Consider the following 24,218-nt stretch of genomic DNA (forward strand, 5'->3'; position numbering starts at 1 on the left):
TGATTCACGTTGTACATCCTTCTACACAAGTGTATGTCTGTATGATATACGATAGTCATACTATATAATCTATAGAGAACAACAGACTCAAGCCAAAATTGTTTTTCTCATGAATTATCATATATTTATTTGAATTTTTCTAGCATGAATTCTTCAAAAAATCTAGAAATAGAAAATACGATTTCCTGAAAATGGAAGGTTAGCTTTCAACCATGTCCTACAAGGGTTCAAAACTCAGCATTTTTCCACCAGGAAATAGTTGTAAGCAGAAAAGTCTGTTGCTTTTCAAGCATTCAAGCAGAAATCTTGAACATTCAACTTTAATCAACCTCAAACATCTCTGATGAAACTAATATTCTCCTCAACTATAAAATGACTAATAGTTTCATCAGAGATAAAGTAAATCTAGTTATCGTCACTCTATGGTTTCATCGAACTCTATTGAGAACATAACATTAGGTCTCTTCATTACACAAGCTGGAGCCAAACTATCACTTTAAATGCCACATTTCCGGAGCCGCATTAGAATATTAAATATTCCATCTCATGATATCAAAAACCGCAAGCGGAAAATGAGAGCAGCTCGAGTACAAATTGGCAGGCGAAAGAAATGAACGCAAGACATCAAGCAGTTGTAATTTTACGACTGAAAGAATATAACAGCTCGCCCGACGCAAAATCGAGGCAACATTTAGTAAGCTTCTTGTAGCTTAATTGTTCCCCTGTAATAACAATTCCAAGACATTGCAAAAGGAGGGAATGCGAAAGCGTTATTATCTCCCTCTCTTTGTCCCACGCTCTTGATGAGAGCAAATGGAATGCTGAAACGCATCTCATGATAAATGAGGTGAAATTTTATAAAGTCCATTAATTATTCAAGACTACAAACTAATACTTCCTCAAAGTACAAAGTAGACGGCTAATGGGCTCTTTTTTGTCTCGGGGAAGTCATGAATACTACAGCAAGTCTCAAATATGGCCCTGAGGAATACGCATTTCAATTATGTGTTTCCTAGAACGAAAAAGTAGTACGGTTAGGTAGTACGGTTATAGCCTAGTTTATGACATCTGGGAGAAATGGTCATGCCATCGTAACTCATCTCTTTGAAGATAATGTATAACTATAATTACATGGCAGTATGGTACCACAATGACCTATATCTGCAATGGAAACACTTCACTTATATGGGCTACTTTTGTACAGATTAGTAAAAACAATATAAAAACTTGTAGTACCCTTTATTATTAAAAACTTTAAAATATTCGACAACGACTAGTTACGACCATAACTTAGGTCATTTTAAAGTTGAAATGTAGAAAATAAATTATTATTATTTATTTTTTATTTTCTACATTTCAACTTGAAAATGACCTAATTTATGGTCGAAACTAGTTGTTGAGATATTTTAAAGTTTTTAATAATAAAAGATACTACAAGTTCTTATATTGTTTTTATTAATCTGCAATGAACTATAATACTAAAAATCTTGTAGGTATTTCACCATTATTGAACTGACGCAATTTTAATGTTATCACATAATACTGTTTTGGAACAGTTTTGGGCTGATGCACCTGTTGGTCTCTCCCTATTCACTCTATTGGTCTCTCTATTATCACCCATCATAGACCTACTTATCATACTAGAATACTACATACTACAAGAGCTGCAATACATTCTCAATAAATTTAACTTTTATTTAATATTATTGTATGAGAAACATTATCAATCGATTACTAAATTCTAAATTTTTTTGTACTAAAATATTAAAAGTTCGATTATAGTAATGTATCCTATGTCTATCGTGTTTCGGTGACCATTGATTATTAGAGCCCCATATTGGAGCATGTACTTAATACTCGACTTCAGTAGGTGAAGGATTAAGCTACTATTGTGCACCACTATAATACTAAACTATTAATAGAAGTAAACGTTTAATGTAATATAAATCATTTTATACGGTAAGGGTCCTAATACATTATCATAAATACTTGATCCCAGCTTTTCCTAATAGTTTTCCATTATTGTGCTCTAGTAAATAAGTACTATTGTGCTCTTGTGTAATAGTTAAACCAATTGTGCTCACATCAAGATTTCAAATTGCTGGCAGGAGTTTGAGAAGTTTACACGTTTCTAGTGGCTGTCGAAGATTGCAGCAGCTGCTGTGAAAGTATTCGCTCATGTAGAAAGGAGAAGATTCGCCGAAATTCTTTTGTGTACCACTGCACTCAGATTCACTTCAAATCGTCAGCATTCCTTGTGACCATAATATCACTGCTTCCCATTCAACACATGCTGACAGTCTGGAGTGAATCTCTCTCACTATAGAGGGAAGGCGTCGGGCTTTCAACTATGCGGGCAATGTAATTTCCACTATACAGAGTGCGGCGTCATGCTACGTCGACAAAGTGGTCTCTGAATAACTCTAGTCTGATATTCCTACTCACCTCTCCGCTTTCCCCCTCAAATGCTGTCCTTGCCCGCCTCACCCCCTCCCACAGGGACAACCCCAAGAACGCGACCAAATCTTGTTCTCCAATTCGGAAAAAGGGTGCCCCTCACAAAGGACATAAGGGCCCTCTATCTTTCATCTTGCATCGAGATGTTTAATTCCTTCGCCTCAGCGTCACAAACAGCATCTTCATCCCCTTTTTCCTCCTACTCCTTCACATCTTCTTTGCCTCTTCTTCTTCTTCTTCTTCTTCTTCTTCTTCTTCTTCTTCTTCTTCTTCCTCTTCTTCCTCCTCGTCTTCTTATTCTCCATCTTCTTTCACCTACCTCTCAGCTCACAGCAACCTATCAGCATATTTTTGCTCGCTTTGATATATATTTCCTACCTTATCTGGGTAGAGACCCCTTTGATGCTGACTACGAATAATCCTGAGCAAAGGATGTGCTTGAGCTTGTGGATTATTGCTCGAATTTCAGGTTCTGAGATATTATTTGGAGAATCCTTGAGATTTGTTTGTGAATGATCTGATTTTATGTTTAGAGATATGCTGAAGATGGCAATATCAAATATTTTCGTTATCATTATCGTTTCACTATTATACTGTATTGTGTACTATAGTGAGGTCCACGTTATAATGACAGTATTTGATTAACTTTGATACTACTATCCTTGTCTATAATTCGACAAATCAGGTAGTACTATCCCTTTCTAGCTCCGCAACGATGCCAAATCTGTTTTTGACAGTGTAGAAATGTAATTAATTAAGGCAGAGAAGAGGCAACGCTGTTCTTTTATCTCTATCCACTGCCATTATAACGTGGACCTCACTATACCACCATTCGAGTTCACGGGAATAATAATTGAAGAATCTCGATGAATATTGTGACAACCATATTGTTATATTTCGATTTTTGTGTGATTTCATTACTCTGCGTGCAGAAGCAGTCAAATAACGAGTTTTTCACAAGAAAACCATATGTATTAATTATTCATAAATTGTATTAACTATTCATAAATATCAATATTTTCGTCTTTGTATTAGTTCCATTGGAAAATTTGTTAAAAACTCAATGAGCTCTTTGCACTATAGCTTATTGGTTCAGATCAAAATATCCATCTCAGATCAATCAAGATCCCAGTGATAGTGGGATTCATAATTATGAATGACATTTCTTTCTCAACTAGAACATTTATCACCTTACAGTTACTATATTACACTATATTACTATATTCACCCTCACTAGTATATAAGTGAAATCAATATTGGAAACTGTATATAATTTCCTCCACTTTTACAAGAACAATCTCTTGCAACAAATTTTCTCTGACAGTCTCTCACACTCTATTACATGCACCTCCAAATTTTTATTTTTCTCTTCACTCTCGAAATTTTCTCTATTTCTAGCTTTCACTAACTCATCTAAATCACTCTTTTCTCCTATGTCACCAATTGTATGCCCTTATCACCCTTTAACCCATATCAAAAACTAAATTATTAGTTTTAGATGATTATTTAGTTTATTAATTATTTCGATGATTATATTATTTAATGATTTAGTTTTTAAAATAATAGGCTCACTTTGAAAATTGAACTAATTTTCTAATTCCAATAAACTTTCCTTATTTCCTTCACTACCCTTATTACCCTCAAAGGTAATTTTTACCCTTTTCCTGCTTTGTTCACCAAATTTCGCTTTTCATACACATAGCAAAACTCACTCAACAGCCTCACTCACTCTCTCTTGTAGTCTATCTACATCATTTCTCCTTCTCTACTTCTCATCTCTATTCTCTTTGTTCACCAGATGTCGCTCACTGTAATATATAGCACAGGATAGCATAGTTCAATGTGCAGCAATATACCTGTACATTGAGCTAGAGAATAGCTTGAGTAGCGAATTCATTCTGACAGCTCTCTCTGTCCTATACGTATATTTATTCGACGTGTGTAGCATCTGCGTCTGATGTAAATAACATTCAAGTACAGGTTGCTAAACAGAACAGGGTCGACTCGACGTCATTTCGCCATTCTTTCCGTCCAATCCGTTGCGTTATCATAAGTCTTTTTATTCTAAACAAAGGAAAGAGTGGAGTAATACGCGATCGAGCTGTTCATTTGTTACAAACAATTTTGTCACAGTTGGATGAAAAAAGCAGTGGAATACTCACACACATTGTTGAGAATGGATTGAGCTTTTCGATTGAGTTTCAGAGAGATTATGATTTAGGAGGAAACTGAGGAGATAAACTATATAAATGGGACTCATAATTCCCATAGAAATTTAAAGCTACCCATAAAATTATCTGGTGAATGCATGGAATTTATGTGTTTCCGATGTGTATATATTTTCCGATGTGTAAATATATTTTATATATTTTCCGATTTATTTAATTTTTTCCGATGTGTACTGAGTTTCAAAGAGATTATGATTTAGGAAGAAACTGTGGTGACAGAGGAGAGAAATGAGACACAAGAATTCCAAGCTATCCATAAAATTATCTGGTGAATGCAATACCAGATATAGATCCAACGCATAGAGGTATGTGTTTCATGGTGAACTTTCTCCAGTGAATCACACTTGAAACTTGAAAAAAGTAGTTCTGAGACTAGAAATTTTGGAGGAGGCTATGAAACTTTCAATCTCTAGTATGTTTTTCATATTATATCAAAAAATTTTATATATTACATATATATTACATATATGTTATATCATATTTTACATATTATGTCAAATTGAGATTGTATATCTCTTTTCTGTATAGGGCTACTTTTTATAGAAATAGAAAGAAAAATAACAATCTCAGTACCCTTTATGAATTATTTAATCACAACATGTTTCGGACATTGATGCCATTGCACTTGAAAATGGCATCAATGTCCGAAACATGTTGTGATTAAATAATTCATAAAGGGTACTGAGATTGTTATTTTTCTTTCTATTTCTGAGATTGTATATTATGATATGTGACTCGAATATAATAAATGGTATTCTAAAGATGAAAATTAATGAGAAATTGCATTAATTTAAATAGTTATTGATTAATTTGTTGTTGGTTATCCATCTTGTTTTCACTGGAATTGTTACTATGGTATTCTTACCTTAACCTACTTTAATACCCTTATAGCCTTAAATACTTTAGTTTCTGTTTGACTTGAGTATGTGCAACACCAGCACGAAACGCGTCGCCACACCAAAGAATGTGGGTGTTTTCCACTTTAAAGTTATATAAGAGTACACTAGTATTAATTAATAATTATTACTAAACGGAAATCCGAATTAAATGCTGTAAATGTTTTTGATAGAAACTCCCATCGGAATTCCATTTAGCTGTAAACCCTGTTGTCAATATTTGCAGTAGCAGAAGTATTTGGGGTGATTTACAGCATTTAATTTCGATTTTCGTTTAATAATAATTATAAAAATGTAAGTTGGAAAACCTGATAATATGGAGAGAATGAGGTGAGATAGTAGACAGGGGTTATCTTATACAGCATCAATAATGAATCATTTTACTGTTTATGTATGTCTTTGATGATAAATAATATAATAATTTTGCAAGGTATTATTATGTTTTTGTAGAAAATGAGCAGAAATTGATTGGTTTGATAACAATTTGATAGCTTCTATCTCTCAACTCATAATAGTTATCACTGACTGAAGTTGTAAATCAATGACCGTTATCACTCAACTCACAAATACCTATAGTGAAGTCCACGTTATAATGACAGTCTCTGATTAACTTTGATGTTGCTATCCTTGTCTATCACAAAGCAGGTAGTACTATTCTTTTCTAGCTCCGCAACGATGCTAAATCTGTTTTTGACAATGCAAAAATATAACTAATTAAGGCAGAGAATAGGCAAAGCTGTTCTTTTATCTTTATCCACTGCCATTATAACGTGAACCTCACTATATGTATGTATCTTAACTCATTGCTCACTAAAGTATGCAACATCATAAAAAAACTAAAATTGTTTAGCATTTAGTGATAAATGGAATAAGGTGAGAGGGCTGAAAAATAGAATAGATTTTCCTGTTCCTTCACTTGTTGTTTATTTCTAGAGTTGCTGAATATTACAAGGAGCACACGGAACAAGTGTTGAAAAATACGTGACAAGCGAAGAAATAGTAGCGAAACACCAATCGATTGCAGTGACTATTTGGACGACCTGAAGCGACCTCAACAACTACACATTTTGCATGAAGTACACCCTTATCGCTGTTTCTCTGTGCGGTCTGTAGTCTGTGTACAGGACTGGTAGATGTGCACGAATTCAACAGGCGTGCATAAGAGCATCGAAAATTGAAGAATTATTGTGAGGTGAACGTTGAAAAGTTCTGGTGAAAAAAGGAAAGGTAGGGATGAATAATGAGCGTTAAAGGAAATAGTTTCGAAAGAAGAAGGACTTTGCAGAAGAGTGAAACGGTAAGTGAGGGTTTAAGGTAGAGTTGGGAAGAGGAAGAAGAGGAGAAGAGAAGGATGAGGTGAAGATTGAGGAGTAGAAGGGGGAGGACGAGTAGGAGGATGAGGAGGAGGAGGAGAGGAGGAGGAGGAGGAGGAGGAGAGGAGGAGGAGGAGGAGGAGGAATGATAAGATGAAGAAGAAGAATTACGACGAGAAGAAGGAGAAGAAGAAGATCTTCTTCTTCTTCTTCTTCACTTCAAGGATTAGGTTTGTTAAAGAACCTGTTCCGGCACCCATCTTTTCCTCGGTCTTCCCACGTCTCTTTTCCCAGTAGGTTTATAGCATTTAGCCTCCAAAGGTATTCGTCCAGGAGGCATTCTCCAATTTATTCTGTTTTGAATGATTTTTCCATGTAAAGGTGTAACAGATAAAGCTCTTCTTATCTCCTCATTTCTGATTCTATCTGCTCTAGTGCAGCCAAACACACTTCTTAGAAACCTCATTTCTGCAGCTTGAATCTTGCTGTCTACTCTACGTGTGTGGATCCAATTCTCACTTCCGTAAAGCAGCGTTGGTACAGCGATGGTATTGAAGAATTTGATTCTAGTATCCTGCCTTGTTTTATTTTTGAGGTTTCTATGAATATTGCCACATATTCGTTGGAACTTTGATACTTTGTTATGAATATCTTTATCCGTATCATAGGTTACATCATTGCCAAGATAATTGAAATTTTTCACCTGTTCTATTATCTTCCCATTCAACTCTATCTTGGTTCTGGATGGATATTTACCTTTGAAAGCCATTGATTTTGTTTTCTTAGCTGATATCTTAAAATTATATTTCTGAGAAACTCTGTCCAGCATAAACATCGCTTTCTGTAAGGCGTCCTCATTCTCCTGAATTATCGTAAGGTCATCTGCATACATGAATGAGTTAACAGATGTATGGACTGATAACTGTATACCTGAGTCAGCCAAATTTTTCCATGTTCGTAACATGTCGTCCATGTAAATATTGAATAATGTCGGAGATATACAGCATCCTTGCCTTACACCCTTGTTTATATCAATGACCTTACTCAAACCGTCCTTTACTTGTAAACGTATAGTCGTTTTTACATATAGGCTCTGCAAAGATTGAATTATATGCTTGGGATATCCTCTCGAATCCAGAATTGACCATAGTAAGTTGCGATTTACTGAATCAAAAGCCTTTGTGAAGTCTATAAAAGCTAAGTGTGTCTCTAGATTATATTCTCTTCGTTTTGATATAATTTGATTCAAAGCGAAAACTGCATCGGTGCATGACCTACCTTTTCTGAAGCCCATCTGTTCTTCCAGGAGAAGTACATCAGTGATTATTTTCAATCTATTGTTTAGAATTCTGGCATAGAAGAAGAAGATGATAATGAAAAAGAGGTGAAGGAGGGTGAATAAGAAGAAAAAAGAAATTGAGGAGACATGAAAAAAAGAAGAAGAAATTTGAGGAGACATGGAGAAGATAAGTGAGAGTGAGAAAAAGGAGAAAAACAGGAAATGGGTGGTTGAAAGGAGAGAAAATCTAGAAGCATGAGCAGGTTGAGATAGGATAAAGAGTTTGAGAGAGAAAGATAGTGAGTTTTTAATCAAAGACATCAATGTTTCTAGTGTCAGAATCCGAGATCCATATTTATAAGCTTATCAGTGTGTGTGTGGAGAAATGGCATGATTTTGTATAAAGGTGCGTACAGATATACGCGCCTACAACCCGCTCCGCCCTCGGTCCGCCATCGCTCCGCAATCGCTCCACCCACGCTCCGCACTCGCACCGATCATGAACGTTACGGGAGATGTTAGCTCTTCTCGCGTTCCACTCTTGCTCCCCGGTCGATCATCAATCGATCTGCTCGAGTGACGTTCGATTGCAGAGCAGAGCGAAAGTCTGTACGCACCTTAAGACACATCAATGGAGCTCGTTGTTCAAAGCTCGATATCTACAATAAAAATGCTTATCAGTGTATGCTATGCAACAAGAGGGAGTGGGAGTGCACGGTTTCTTCGTATAAATTACGTTGGAAATTCATGTGTTCGAAGTCCGAAAACAGCAGTTTGAGTGAAGAACGAAAAGCATTCAAGTTACACAAAACATTGGATTTAATACTAGAAAACGTTATTCTTCATTCTTTATTTTTACAAAAAGCACATAATTGAAATGATCGAAAGAGAAAAATTAGGCTATGTTGTGAAATTTCCCTCCCGAATTTAGGTAAGATAAAAAAATCCATAATAAGGTTATGCTTATAGGTCTTCACATTTACAAAATTCTCAGTCTATTGATACCTATCCAATAATTGAATAACTCGTCAGTTGAGTTTATTGAAAAATCAATAAACACAAAATTCAACAGGCCCTACAAAATAGGGCAGAAACCCAGTGCGCAACGCACAGTAGACTGAACCCTGACGGTTGGTAAACAAGAAGGTAGTTACAACCTGATCAAGATGTTGAACTGAAATGAATCAAGGAATAACGCGAAGGGGATGGGAGGGTTGATAACAAAGGAATGGTAAGAGGAAGAGAGCGCTGGATGACAAGTATAGTAAAACATTCGCTGAAAGATGGAGAGAGAATGACTGAGTTGAAGAAATGTGGAAGAAGTAGTGAAGAGAACGATATTCCGGAAGAAAATTTTGGGAAAGGGTCGAAATAAGAACGAGAGGTCAAAGGAAGGCAAGAAGAAGAAGGAGAAGAAGAAGAAGAAGAAGAAGAAGAAGAAGAAGAAGAAGAAGAAGAAGAAGAAGAAGAGGAAGAAGAAGAAAAAGAAGAGATGTAGGTGGGTTGCTGTGTAGAGCATGGAGCTGTCAAGACATTCTCGAGTTGTGCCGTGAATGCCAAAATCGACGCTCAGCGCACTCTGCTCGTGTTGATAGGTGAATAATAGAAGTGAGAGGGCCAACACAAATTGTCGACCTTCGAAAAGAATAAAAACCCGATAACAGAAGGAGAAGAAGAAAAAGAAGAAGTGGAAAGAAGAGGAAAAGGCAAGAGAAGAAGAGGAAGAAGCCAGGAGAAGAAGAAACCCCCAATAGAAGAAAAACATAAAAGAAGGAGAAAAACTCAGGAGGAGGAGGAGGAGGAGGAGGATGAGGAGGAGGGAGAGGAGGAGACGAATGAGGGATGGAAGGAAGGATTTGGAATTAATGGAAAAGTGAAAAGCGAATAAGCAATGAAATTCAGATGAAAGGGAAGAGAATTATTGATTGAGTACTTTATTTATGTAGATTACAATATATATACTGGCTTATACTCTTATATAAAATAACTTACAATACAGCAAAATTATAGATGAATTTACATAATATAGACTAAGGAAATAATTATTGAACTGTATATGATACGAAAAAGCAATTTGTAATAACTAAAGATAATAGTGTTATGCATCTACATAAATTGGCGGAGCTTTGGACATATCAATGTCCATTCTTTGGAAAGAATATTCAAAATATCCTTCCCACTAACTCTCTACCAAAGACATTGAGAATGAATGAAAGAGAGAAAAGAAAGAAGGGAGAGAAGGCAATTAAACATCAGCAGTGGATGAGTGATGATCAAAGAGCGGACGATATGAATGATATAAAAACTATGGTAGAAGTGAGAATATTATGGTAAAATAAAAAAGAACAATTATGAAAGAAGTGTTGATAAGAAATATGGAGAAAGGAAAAATAGGAAGGAGACTAGAAACCGTACCCTGACATTATTGTCACTGCACTAAACCGTTCGAACTAGTGTAGTACTTGTTCAAGTAATGTCCAGTGAAAGAGCAGAGCAGTGATTGAGTGAATCTAGCTTCTATAAGTCAATAAATCAATCTAGTGAATCTAGTCAATAAGTTTACATATTAACAATAGCAGTAAGAGTTCCTAATGTTGTAAGCCCGATGTGCCTTCATAAATTATGGGACCAGGTGACAATGTGAAATTCACTGTTCAATTTTACAAGTAGTATTTTAGGATAGAAAAAAATTAGCTCATTAGTCTTTAGACTAGATGGCTATAGTATTGACCAATAGAAAAAAAATACTGAGAAAAAAATACAAAATATTAAACTAGTGGAAAAAACGAAGAATAAACATGTAGGCCTAAATGTCGGTCAGGAGTATAATATACAAGAAGGAATATAATACAACAAGAAGAAGAGAAAGAACATGACAAGAACAAGAGAAAGAGCATGACAAGAACAAGAGGAAGAACAAGAACAAGTTGATAACAAAATAGGAGGGTGGTAAAAGGTGAAAAATGATGTCTAAACAAGAACAAGAAGAAAACAAAATAGAAAAGAAGAAGGGTGGTAAAGGAAGAAGAAAGTTGTCGAAAAGGTCGGGAAATTTTCGAAAGAAAAAGGATTCGTCTAGAGGTGCTTATCCTCTTATACGGACAGAATTGGAAACGATGACTGACACGGCCGTAGGAGACATGATGACGTCTTTCGCTACTATGAGACCCACTACAAACTGTCAGCAATCCTCATAAATTAGCATCTATGCTTCCCATTCAATCAATGCTGACAGCTTAAATCCCACTATAGTCAGCAGTCACCACGTCATAACTGCTAGCCACATGCAAAGTGGGTTGGTTGGCTATATTATTTTCGGCCCATCGCAATACATTCAACAGCTTGCTATCCTACCGCTAGTGCTGTCCTATTTGGAACATGGGACTATTCAGTCGTATTTGAAGATATTTAGTCCTATTTGGGACTATTACTGTTCATTTTGCCTATTTAGGCTGAGAGCCTTCACGATTATAATTTCATCTAAAGGCCAAGGCTAGACCTAGTTTAACAAGCCTAACAAGTAAGTGATTTGCTGTTCTGGGTACGGCTTTATTTTTACTTTCCTTGCCATATTACCATAGGTAAGGAAAGTATTGCTTTCCAAAAAAATTAAGGCACCCAAATTTCTAAACGTTTCAAGGTCCCCTGAGTCCAAAAAAGTGGTTTTTGGATATTGGTCTGTGTGTGTGTGTGTGGGTGTGTGTGTGTGTGTGTGTGGTGTGTGTGTGGTGTGTGTGTGGTGTGTGTGTGTGTGTGTGTGTGGGTGTGTGTGTGTGTGTATGTGCGTCTGTGTAAACGATATCTCATCTCCCAATTAACGGAATGACTTGAAATTTGGAACTTAAGGTCCTTCCCCTATAAGGATCCGACACGAACAATTTCGATCAAATTCAATTAAAGATGGCGGATGAAATGGCGAAAATGATGTCAAAAACAGGGTCTTTCACGATTTTCTCTAAAACGGCTCCAACGATTTTGATCAAATTCATACCTAAAATAGTTATTGATAAGCTCTATCAACTGCCACGAGTCTCATATCTGTAAAAATTTCAGGAGCTCCGCCACATCAATGCAAAGTGTGATTTTAGATTCCCGATTATCAGGCTTCAGATACAATTTAAGCAAAAAATTTCAAGTGGAAAAGATTGAGCATTAAAATCTCTACAATTAATGTTCAGTGACATTTTCACCTAAAATTGGAAATAAGCTCGAAATTCGAGAAAATGTGTTTATCCAATAAAGCAAACGGTTGGCAACTGTTGATTCTATTAAATCATTCACTATGAAGAGATAGCAGACTACGTGTGTCTCCAGCGTTATTGTCCTGTCACCAGCTGGCAGATCTTTGAATAGTAGACTTGGAATGCGCGTGTTCACTTGCGTCAGGTGCCGTTTTATAACGGCAAGGAAAGTTGTGTGAGTGCGCCACACCAGATTTTTGGAATTGTTATCAGATCAATATTGTTTTTCTAAAGATGTGTTTATTTTTAGTTCACAGTTTAGTAAACAATTCACATATTTACTGAAATTTGAAATGATTTAATTACTGGAATGTGACCTCGATGTTAAATTAATCTAAAATCCAGAATTTTATTAGAATAGAATTCTAGTAGTAGTAGATAGAATAGGTAGTAGATAGCCTATCAGAATATAATAGTAGATAGAATAGAAATAGTAGATAGAATTTCAGGTCTATTCGAGCTTATATTCTAGGTTTAAATAACTGGATATTTTTATTTCACACATCCAAGCCTGTGCTACTATATACAGTGGAAGATTAGCTGTGCACATTCCTGCCTGTGCTACCATGTTAAAAACCAGCAGAGCAATATTTAATCAATCAATTTGAGTTCAATGCCTAAACCAATTTGATCAAAGCTTTGATTCATTTTTGCAGTGAAAATCAATCACATCATTATAAAAACGTTGTCAAAGGCGTCAAACAAGTTGCCTGTGACAAGTGTCATTATATTATTTGCTCACAATGTTTGAAAGAACAGTCAATGCTTCGTCAGAACAATCGCTGACAAAATGTATGATTAGGTAGGCGCCTATATTCATCTGAAATGACAGGTTGTCAAGTGACAGAATGTCTACATTTTTTATGAACAAAGCATTACTGATAATATATATTGTTTACTAATCGTATATACGATATGATCACTTTCAGGAATACATACATCATAATTTCATACATGATCGTTTTATGATCATACTATTAACAGAGACTATAGAATGTTACAGTTCTATACTCTCTGATTATCAATGGACACCAAGACTAAGATGCTTCGCAAAAGGGCCGCCTAATTTTTTATCAAGGATCAATTATTCTATAGTGCATAAGATCCTTATTCCTCAATACACAAGTATAAGAAGATCATTTTTTCTACCTCCGATTGAACTTAGATGAAATACGAATGTATTAAAAAGTAACTTCCATTTTTAAAGTATCTTCCATCTTGGAAGAAATTTGAATATATACTTGTAATAAACTATCACAAGATTTTTGAACCTCTTTGCAGCCTATCACGTTTTAATGCCTTATCAAGTACGGTATGGTACGGTAGCTCACAAAAATCGTACTCAAGGGACACATTAATTATTACCTTTTTTAGTGACACTGTTGTACTAAGAGTAGTGCTTAATTGGAATCTAGGATCTAGGACATACATCTGTTTAAGCAATGGTGGAGAGAAACTTGCTGCAGCAAGCATATGGTTGGTGGCAGACCTTCATCCAATTTGGAGAAATGCGAAATGTAATATACCCAGGATGGTTGAAGACTATTTCGCGTATTTACTGGTGCATGAACGCTGTACTCCAGCCTCGAATAATATGAAATATATTTGGCCCATTTCAGACAGACGAGTTTGCACTTGCGTGAGAGCGAGAGAGACAGAACGAGCGGCATGTGTGTGGGTGGAAGTGAGAGGGAAGTACGCTCAGTGCACACGGTATTCCCATTGGAGAAGGATGCATGATGTAAGCACCGTTGAATATTTTCAGGGCTGGGTTCTGTATGTTGCGGTCCTTGCTTCAAGTTTGTACAAGATCTCATGCTTCATGCTAAATCCCGCGCTGAGCAAACTTCTTGTCAGAGCTAGAATTGTTTCAAGATGTATAGTGGTTGCAGCAGAAAACTGAGATTCTAGAAAAATCTCAAGGTTTTGAAAATTTCATGGAATAAAATGTTCTATACAATAATTTATCATGATATTGATCATAATCCTAATAATTCACTTGTCTATCAATCATGAATTAAGTCTCTTCAGTGGATTTAATCGAGCAAATTTGATTAGATTATGTAGGGATAAAGATTGAATGATGGAAAATCAGATAGTTTTAGAAATATGGATTCTCTGATATTATTTTTGTTAACACTATATCCTGGAGATTCATGTTATTTCATTTTTAGTAGACTCAATACTCTTTATAGGATGTAGAAGATTCAACCTTGCATATATCTCAATGTGAAAAATATTTTCCACCCCGTATTCTAAAGAAAACTTCAAGAAATCTTCGAAAAAAACTGTCTATGTACCTGGTAGCCTAATTAATTTGATAAAATCAGTAGGCCTATTCTTTTATCTGTAGTAGGTCTCTAAACTGTCGCAAGTAGGTACTGCACCAATTAAAAAACAAATACTTAACACTCTGGCAATTTCACAACTGTTTGATGACGAAAACTCCTATTTTTTAAACTTTTCTATCAGCAGAATAGCTTGATATGATATTATGATTATTAATAGTTCGCTCAAGAAATATTATGTGACGTTACAAAACCCAGTCACAACTACAACTACTTTCGAATCAAGAAGTATCTACAATTTTATTGATGTAGTTTTAATAGAAGTCCTATACTTTTGTCAGAAAGTGAGTAAAAAATAGACTTGTCTTTTGATATGATGAAATCAACCCCGAAAAATTGTTGTCTTCCCCGTTTGGTCTGTCTTCAGACTCAGCTGCAAAATCCCCACACATATCTAATTACGGAGAGGCTTACAATGTCCACTGATAAAATACAGTGGGAGAGAGATATTAAAATAACATTTTTCATTTTACATTCTAGGCGTTATGAAAGTGGGTTCCTTGATCCTTTATGATCCTCTAAAACCTTCTGCTGGAATGAGTTTCTTCAAATAGAATTGAGTGATGAATTAGGTTGCATGTCTTTTCTATGTCTGTCGTCTATAATATATGGACGACATTTTCTATGTCTGTCGTAACCCTTACTATATAGAAACACTATCTGAATTCAACCATGCCATCTCTGTCACTAAAAAAAGATGTAGATTATAATTTTATATTATTAATTTATTCATGTAAGCAAATAGCATTGCTCTTCTACAAAAAATGAGAGCATTCTATGGATGAAAATAAGTAGGAAGTTATACTGATAAGAAATGCTATTTCAACAATATCATGTCTCTCACTAAACAAGATGTGGATAATGAAGATTATAATATATCATATTATTATTTTTATTCATGTAAATGAATAGCATGTCTCTTCTAAAGCAAAATGAGAAAGACAGAAGTACCTAGATAGTATAATATTGATAAGAAATGAGATTAAGAATAATTCACCCAAGTTGAAGAATAATATTCACCCATCCAAAAATAATAAGAAAAACGACAATGATAATATGAATTAGAAGAATCTACATCGAAGAATCCTCATGAAAAATTGATCTTTATCAATCAATTCTAAATGCTAATACTCGCTACCAGCACTCAAACTTCGGTTTTGCAGGCAGCGCCAAACATGTTATTTTGTATTGACAAAGTTGTTTTTCGTGTATATTTGAATATTGAACAATATGTTTTTTTCAACTTTGTATTAAGGATTATTATTTTTACTGTATTATTTTTATTACAGCGAAATAAAATTTGATTTTATTTTTAATAGCTGAAACAAAAAAATGTATGAAGATAAGATCCTACACGATGATGATAAGTATAGAGTGTGATGTATTTAAAAGATGCAGTAAAACATATAAATTGTCTTTACTTGTAGAATGAACTCAAAGGATATAATATATTATAATTCAGAATCACACTCCGTGAATTTTTGTTTTGTAATACGTCCAGGTTGTTTGTTTGTAATACAAACTCCAGGTATACAAATTGAAAAAAGCTTATATTGAAAATAATAAATTGAAACGTGTTAAACTGTTATCTGCAGGGAACTTTTTTAAACGACTAAACCCATTTTCTCAAAATTGACATGAAGTTCAAGCCGTTCTTCCAAAATTAGCCGGAAAATATTAAAGTCTGTTATCTTGTGGAAGAAGTAAAGCTAACCGCAAACATTAAGGAGTGGTAGTGGTGGGGGGAGATAAGACGAAAATTCAGTGAGAGAAGAAAGTTTGTTAGAAGCGGCCAAATCAGACAAGGATGTGACAAGACAAGTAGTTGGGCCTGCTCAACTTCAACATTCTTTTTTCCGAAAATTACTTATGAAAAATTCATGACGGAAGAAGCGACGGTGATGATGTGGCGGTGAACAAGAAAGAGGGGAAGGAGCAGGAGAAGGCGGAGGAGAAGGAGGAGGAGGATAAGGATGTGGAAGAGGAGGAGGAGGAGGAGGAGGAGGAGGAGGAAAAGAGGAAGAGACGAATGAGGGATGGAAGGAAGTAGAAAAGTAAATTGGATGGATGCTGGCTGATTGCGAATAAGCAATGAAATTCAGATGAAAGGGAAAATAATTATTGAGAATGAATGAAAGAGAGAAAGGAAAGAAGGAAGAGAAGGCAATTAAACGTTAGTAGTGGATGATTGATTGATTATTTGCCTTTATTAGGGCGGAGTTAGGACTCCTGGTCCTCTCTGCCACGCAACCCTAAATTATGAGTGAGGATCAAAAAGCGGATGATAAGAATTATATAAATCTATAGTAGAAGTGAGAAAAGGCAACATATTATGGAAAAATAAAAAAGAACAATGATAAAAGAAGTGTTGATAAGAAATAAGGAGAAAGGAAAAATAGGAAGGAGACTTGAAACCGTACCCTGACATTATTACTGAGAAGGAGTGATCCGTGGTCTAGTGGATAGAGTGCTTGCTTAGCAGCCTAGAGATCCCCGGTTCAAACCCCGCTCATATAAAAAGGTTTTTGAACAGGTCATTCCCGTGTTATCGGATGGGCACGTTAAACTGTCGGTCCCGACTGAAGTATGACAGTCCCATTGACGGCTCAAAATGATATATTCAGGCGAGGTGGAACTTCCGTCAGGGACTCCCCACCAATAAAAGCCATACGATTATTATTATTACTGAATTATTATTATTATTACTTATTATTATTAGGGAGAATAAACATGGGGCCTAATGTCGGTCGGGAGTGTAATACTAAGAAATATATGAAGAGGAAGAATAAAAATGAAGGTATTGGAATGAGAAAGAATATGAATTGGAGGGAATAGCTGGGTAAACGAGATAAGAAAATGAGAAGTAACGAGGGAGACTTATGGAGTAACAAGAAAATCATGTGAACGAAGATGATTGGAAGATTATAGAACTAAGAAGATAAAATAATGTGATAAACATGAGAAAAAAGTAGGCCTACATGAAGATTACAGAAAATGAAATAGTAAAGAATAAAGAGAAGAATTGAATAAAAAGAGAGGAAAGTAAGTAACAACATGAATAATTAAAGAAGGTTTTAGATTAGATAAAGAGTGGAAATTAGATTACGGTATGTGAAAGAGGAGTAAAGTATCAGGAAACATGATGTGATGAAAAGAAGAAAATAAAACGAAGGATAGAAATACAAATAAAAGAGGGAGAAGCAGAAGCAGTACAACATGACAGCCAAGAGAAAAGTAGAAGAAAAATAAGAAGCAAATAGGTGTGGGACGAAATTGGAAGGAGAGAAGTTTTGTCCAGGAGACGAAAATAAGTTTGTAAACGATGTTACTCCCTTCATCTGTCCAACGTGTCTGTCTGCCTGCTGGTGAAGTTGCAGGAGAAACAGAAAACGAAAAAATAGACAACCACAGCGAAAAAAGTGCCAAAAAAGTAGAACGTCGCCCACCAGAGCTGTGAGCATTGAGCAGAGCAGTGCACCTCTGTTTTATTTCTCATTCTGCAGTCTGGCAAAAGGTTTCTACGAACTTCTAGAAAGATTCTCTTTGCCCGGATTAAATCTCAACTATGCTGAGATTAAGGGTTGATGTGGAAATAAGATTCATGAATAGTATTGTGAAGAATAATCCTGGATTCAACATGATAAGGCAACTTTTATAAAATATATAATGCAATTCTTTCACTTTTGGAATTAACGTAACCTATCAAGCTGTGATGTGGTTCATGTGAGTGCATTATTCATGTAGAAAATATTTCATTTTGAAAGTTACCATCCTATACATGATCGTAACATGAGTTTAAAATGTTATTAATTAAAGTAACAAACTCACCAAAAATAAACATTCAGCCATAAAAATGGGCTCAAATTATTATGTTGTGCCATGGCTTATTAATTTAGATAATATACTTTGGCTTACTCTATCTATAGTAGGCTATGGTTGTGCGAAAAAGATAGTTGTAAAACGAAAATAAACAGAAGTTTATGAAGTGAGTTAGGCGAGTCTTATTTTGAAATATAAGGTATCCTACATTCATGATGTACCCATGTTGTGTAGACACAGAACAATTTTAGTATGTTCATGACTTGAACTAACTAGAGATGATGAAGGAATAATAAAATACCAAACATTTTCAAGTTACTAGTAAAATGAAAAAACAACTTCTTGGAAATTAAATTTGTTTATTGCGTTCAAATACTAATTAAAAATTATTAATAACTAATTAACCAATGATCTAATCTTTATCAACATAAATAAAATATAGGTATAGTCGTTATTAATTTTCAAGACCGTTTCTTATACTTGTACTCAAGTCAAAAAGAAGTCAGTAAACATCGCAGGAAAACCATATCTTGGATGGAAGTTCATAATTCTCTAAATTTTTAAAGGGATGTATTTTGTAACTTTTTCGATGTATCCCAGTTTTTTCTCAAGAATATTTTGAACGCCCGTTTCTTGAAGCACAGAATCTGCAGATTAAGTCAATATCCATTATTGGATGTTTTACTTCATCAATAAACTATAAATTTGAATTAAAAAAGTATGTTTGTTACTTAGGTTTTGCTTCGTCAATTTTAACAATATACGCCAGCAGTCTGTTTGTAAATTTAAAAATATTTATTGTTTATTGATTACGTTAGGGTTATATTTATTGAGAAGTAACGGTTAGAACAGACTGGGATACATGAAACAAATTAAGAAATATATTCCTTTCAAAAACCAACATCCTTCCGTAGTGGGATGCTTATTGACAATTTCAATGTTTTCTGTTTGACTTGTGCAAAATACAGGTACCGATAATAGGAAATAAATTAAAAATACATAACAATACAATATTAATTTGTTCTGGAATAATACATGGAATAAAATACCTGAATAAATCTGGTTATTGATAATAATTATTTTCAATTTGAATCTATTGTTCAACGGGATATAATGATTTATTGCACTTATGACTGAAGGTTTTTTAACATCGGGAAAATGTTAGACTCTTCAAATATAAATCTATTGAAATGCGAGCTTCTTGTCTTTGAGGTGGATTATGCTCCTGATAGATAAGAATTGACTATTCATACCCGGTTTATTGATGATGATGAGTAAATATAACAAAACAGTAATGATTATAATACTAAAACAGATTACTTATCTAATTCAAAACTATATAGGGTTCCATACACTATGATAATAAATATTAAACTGAGAATAAATTACAGTATTAAAGCGATATTCAACTTCAACAATATTGATAAGTGAGGACTGACGATTCTAAGGTTTTACAAGATAACTAGAAGAATAAATATTTTCCCTCATCATTCATTCATCTCCAGTCTTTTGAACAGTATAATAAATAAAAGTATTTTCTAATAAATTATTTACAGATTCAACTATTTTTAATTAGTTAATCTAATGGGAGCGAGCAATTTCCGAGAAAAACTGGAGAATATCCTCGATGGAAAAGTCTAAAGTTATCATAGAGCCCGGATAGCAGCGCTGTATCAATTCCTCGATGTATTTGTACTGTTGGATGAATTCTTCTTGCATCGCTCTCCAAACAACCTGACAAAACATAAATAGAATTTTTATTTTTTCTGAATACACTACAACAAATTGTACATATTTAGACTTTTAACTTTATTTGAAATTGGAACACATCTTTATCAATTTATTTATTTATTCATTTATTAGGTATTTTTACAAGAAAGCACTGAACGGGAAAGAAAAACTAAGGACACTCCTTGTACTATTTCTCTCCCAAATTTAGAATACATTTTGAAAGTTCGAAATAGGGTTATGATTTCACTTTACTGAAATTTAGCCCATTTTCACTTAAAAACAACAAAAATAAAGAATTTTAAATTTTTACGGTTGAAAAACTATATAAAACACAAAAATATTACACTCTAATCACCATTAATTGAAGAATGTTTGCGTAATTTTACAAATTTTAGAGCCAGAAAAACACAACTCACTTATTCAACACAGCTGGATTCATAATGATTTTCATCCCTCCCTATTCTTCAATTGAAGTATTTTCTTCCAGCTACATCGGACAAGATTAGTTCGAGTATTTTCTTCAAATTAGATATACCTTTTCTACAATATCTACATTATAGCATTGTGACAGTTGTCGATAAAATATCCACCTCTAATAAATTATACTGTTATCAAAAGCTGCATACAGACTTTCGCGCTACACGACAAACGCACGTTTCTTAAGCAAGTATTCTATAAGTACTGTGATCAAGATCAGAGCTCGAGCTTGCCACGTGCTCCATTGTTGTCGGCAGGAGCTTGGTCGGTTCGTGCGCGCGAACCAGAATCGTGCGACCTGCGATCATCTTTAAGTAATCCTTGCGTTCTTTAAGTTTGTACGCACGACAACTAAATATGTTCCATGATGAGATACAAACAGTTGTTGTATTTTGTGCTAAGAAAGTGGGAAAGTCTTTTCTTTTAAGTAGAAAGATCAAGAAATCATGTTTTTATTTTATATCTATCTTCATCCAACTGCTGATCCAGTTTACAATATTTTTTTGATTATTCAGTTAATTCAAATCCTTGAATGGTAACCAGAAAATAATCAAATGAATGTACATTTTTGTCAATATTATTGTAGCAGAAAATAATCAATGATACTTTAAGGGTGGTATTAACGTACCTGCAAGAGGTTTTCTTCCTCACAGAGATGCTTGTTTACTTTGCGATACAAATCATAGAGGCCTTTCTTCACCTCTCTTCCGGGATATTCCCTGATAACTTTTCTCAGTTCCTGCTTACTGAATGCCATCTGATAACTAATTTCCGATTCTTTCACGCCCTGAGATACTTTCGCCTGCACGCCTTCGAAAAATTGCTGCAAAAAAACAATTGGAATTAAAAATAAAGACAAATGATAAATAACTACTTTGATTCAATATACCTGAATTAATAACTAACGGAAAGCACACACAAACTTTGCTTTCGTGGGGCTTACATTCATCCATTTAATTTTTTTCATTTTTTCTACAAAAACTTTGATGTATTGAATGTTAATAAGTAGATAATAATATGTATTATAGATATAAGATATGTAGTTAATGTAAGTATATATAACCTATTGAAATTGATTTATCTATTTTTATCTTGTTTTTGTATTCGTTAATGTCTATTTTCAACTTATAAATGAATGTAAGAAAGCAATAAAGTATAAATAAGTAAATAAAATAATAAAGATTTTTAAACTACAATAAATCTGAAAAATAGTTCTGCTATTTCAAAATTTTCTTTATAACGCTTTATTCTCATACAAATATTCAATCTCGATATTTGTAAAAAATAATTTTGAAATGAAAGTAGAAAATACTTAAGCATTTCAATCGCGTCTTCAGGAAACGTGAAACAGGATTCCGCTTTCAGGTAAAGACACATTCCTTTAAATTTACGTCGAATCAAAGTATTTACGATCAAGTAGTTATAAATGAAAATATAAAGCTTTGGAACCAACACTTACATTCAATTTCTCCAAGGGTCGTCCAAAATATCTCGTCACATAAGCTTTGAGAGCGTCATTATACTTTTGCTTGGCTTCCTTTCGTTGAGCATCGAGCACAGAAATTTTCAATTGTGACAGGAGGGCGAACAGATGATGGAAGTTTTCTGCAAAAATACGCAAGTTGAAAGCATTGGAAACAGAAGGAAGAATTACTATTATTTTATTCTATTTGACACGAGTATCAAGTCGAATTGTGGATTTTTGTTGAGTTTCATGAAGTTTCATCAGTTAAGTTGAGTGACTTTCATGAAGAAGGGTTTGTTGTATTCATTAATTTCAGTTGTTTTCCATCGTAGTATAATGTTGTGAAGTATTTTATTAATGTTAGCATTCATGCTGAGTAGGCACAATAAAATCAATTCAAATTCACACTTACTTTCGAATAAGCTCAATTCAAGTCAATTATAATCAAGATTAGCCAGTTCTTGTCGTTTTTACAATATTTCTCATTATAAAAGTAAAAAATTGAATACAATAATCATATTGAACATTTCTTTAAAATATTAAAATTATATGAGTAAGGTAGACTGAGCGACGCTGAAAATGTTACATGAGAAAGAAACACTCTTGAGACTGCTAGGCTTGAGACATTCTACTACAAGTAAACATTCCACTGTAAGAGTTATTGGATATTTTTAATGAAAACGAGGAGAGAGGAAAAAGTGGAGACTGTTACCCATTTTAACAACTTCTTGAGGCGTTTTCTGGTGTTCAGCAGCAATCAACGGAATGACTTCGAACATGGCACCCACCAAGCGCACATACCATTTGTCCAGATCTGTTCTTCTTTCTGAATTATTGAATATCAATTCTGATGTTTTTGCAAATTCCTGTGAAGAAACAAAATAAGAGTGTTATAAGTATTCATGTACTTCAAATACAAATATTTTATTTTATTTTGAGATTAGACAATACAAAATACAATCCTGAACACAGAATTACTTAGAACCTTGATTATTTCTTAATCAAATCTTTATTCATTTATCATATACATGCATGGAAGAAAGAAAACCTGGAAATGAAGTGGCAGCCTGCAGACACTTGGCAAACTGAGCTCAAAAGTAGACGATAGGCCACGCCCACCAGTGGTATGAGATCACTAGGGATATCTTCTCTAATGCTATTTCCTCATTTTTCATTCAATCAATTACGCTGGATGAAAACCTTACAAGTCCAAGTTAGACATTAGCGATTAGTAACAATTCATGAATATTAACATTAATCACTTTAGGCATACAGAAAGGGAACAGAAGGATAAATTTCAACTGAAATAAGACCGTATTTTGAACTGATAACGCTCGGAGTGAACCTTTTCCAATGCTGTTTTTTCTGAATATGTTGAATTAAACATTGATTTCAAGTCAAACTTGAACTTTATATTTTCAATTTGACTAAGAAATTCTCAGCATCAATATTTTTTCGAAAACTATTTGTACATCCATAGGCACAGCAACTCTTGACCATTGTAAAGACGACTTGTAGCTGGAAAGCCTAATACTTTTAGTTTTAGTCAATTCATTTTAAAGTTCATCAAATCAATTCAACTTGTACTGTAATATAAGCAGAAGTAGAAGATAGGTAACCTATAAATTCAATTTATTCAATAACTCAAAGGTCTTCTTTCTTCCATGCATCACAAGCACAACGTGACATAACAATCCACGTGGGAACAGTCAACGGAAACAACCGATTGTTAACGAAGTTAGCCGATGTTAAGAGTAGTAGCCACGCCTACCGGTCCGTTTCTGCTGCAATCTCTATTCTGGGCTTCAGTTCAATGGTTTTCTTTCTTCCATGTATACATGCCATTTATTTTGGTTTTTATTTTTATTCTTGTTTTTCTAGGGTTATTGATAGGGCGAACTACTAGTTTACTCAATAATAAATAAAGAATCATTAAAAACAATTACTTATAAAGGAAGAATTTT

General features: G+C 34.3%; 1 protein-coding gene across 4 annotated transcripts in view; it reads right to left on the reverse strand.

Moving 5' to 3' along the window:
* Window positions 1-18,923: 18,923 nt before the first annotated feature.
* LOC111050550 (exocyst complex component 1-like) overlaps window positions 18,924-24,218 on the reverse strand; it is a 31,060-nt gene continuing 25,765 nt past the window's right edge. For 3 of the 4 annotated variants that reach the window (XM_039432110.1, XM_039432111.1, XM_039432112.1), the window contains 4 exons: window positions 22,967-23,120; window positions 22,249-22,394; window positions 21,418-21,612; window positions 18,924-20,315 (listed from right to left, as the gene is read on the reverse strand). In XM_039432110.1, the coding sequence (XP_039288044.1) occupies window positions 20,163-20,315; window positions 21,418-21,612; window positions 22,249-22,394; window positions 22,967-23,120 (648 nt within the window). In that variant the 3' untranslated portion in view covers window positions 18,924-20,162. The remainder of the gene's footprint in view (window positions 20,316-21,417; window positions 21,613-22,248; window positions 22,395-22,966; window positions 23,121-24,218) is intronic. The other variant, XM_039432109.1, reaches the window with a different exon arrangement.

The sequence above is a fragment of the Nilaparvata lugens genome, chromosome 7, assembly GCF_014356525.2.
Source record: "Nilaparvata lugens isolate BPH chromosome 7, ASM1435652v1, whole genome shotgun sequence".
Classification (NCBI taxonomy): Eukaryota; Metazoa; Arthropoda; class Insecta; order Hemiptera; family Delphacidae; genus Nilaparvata; species Nilaparvata lugens.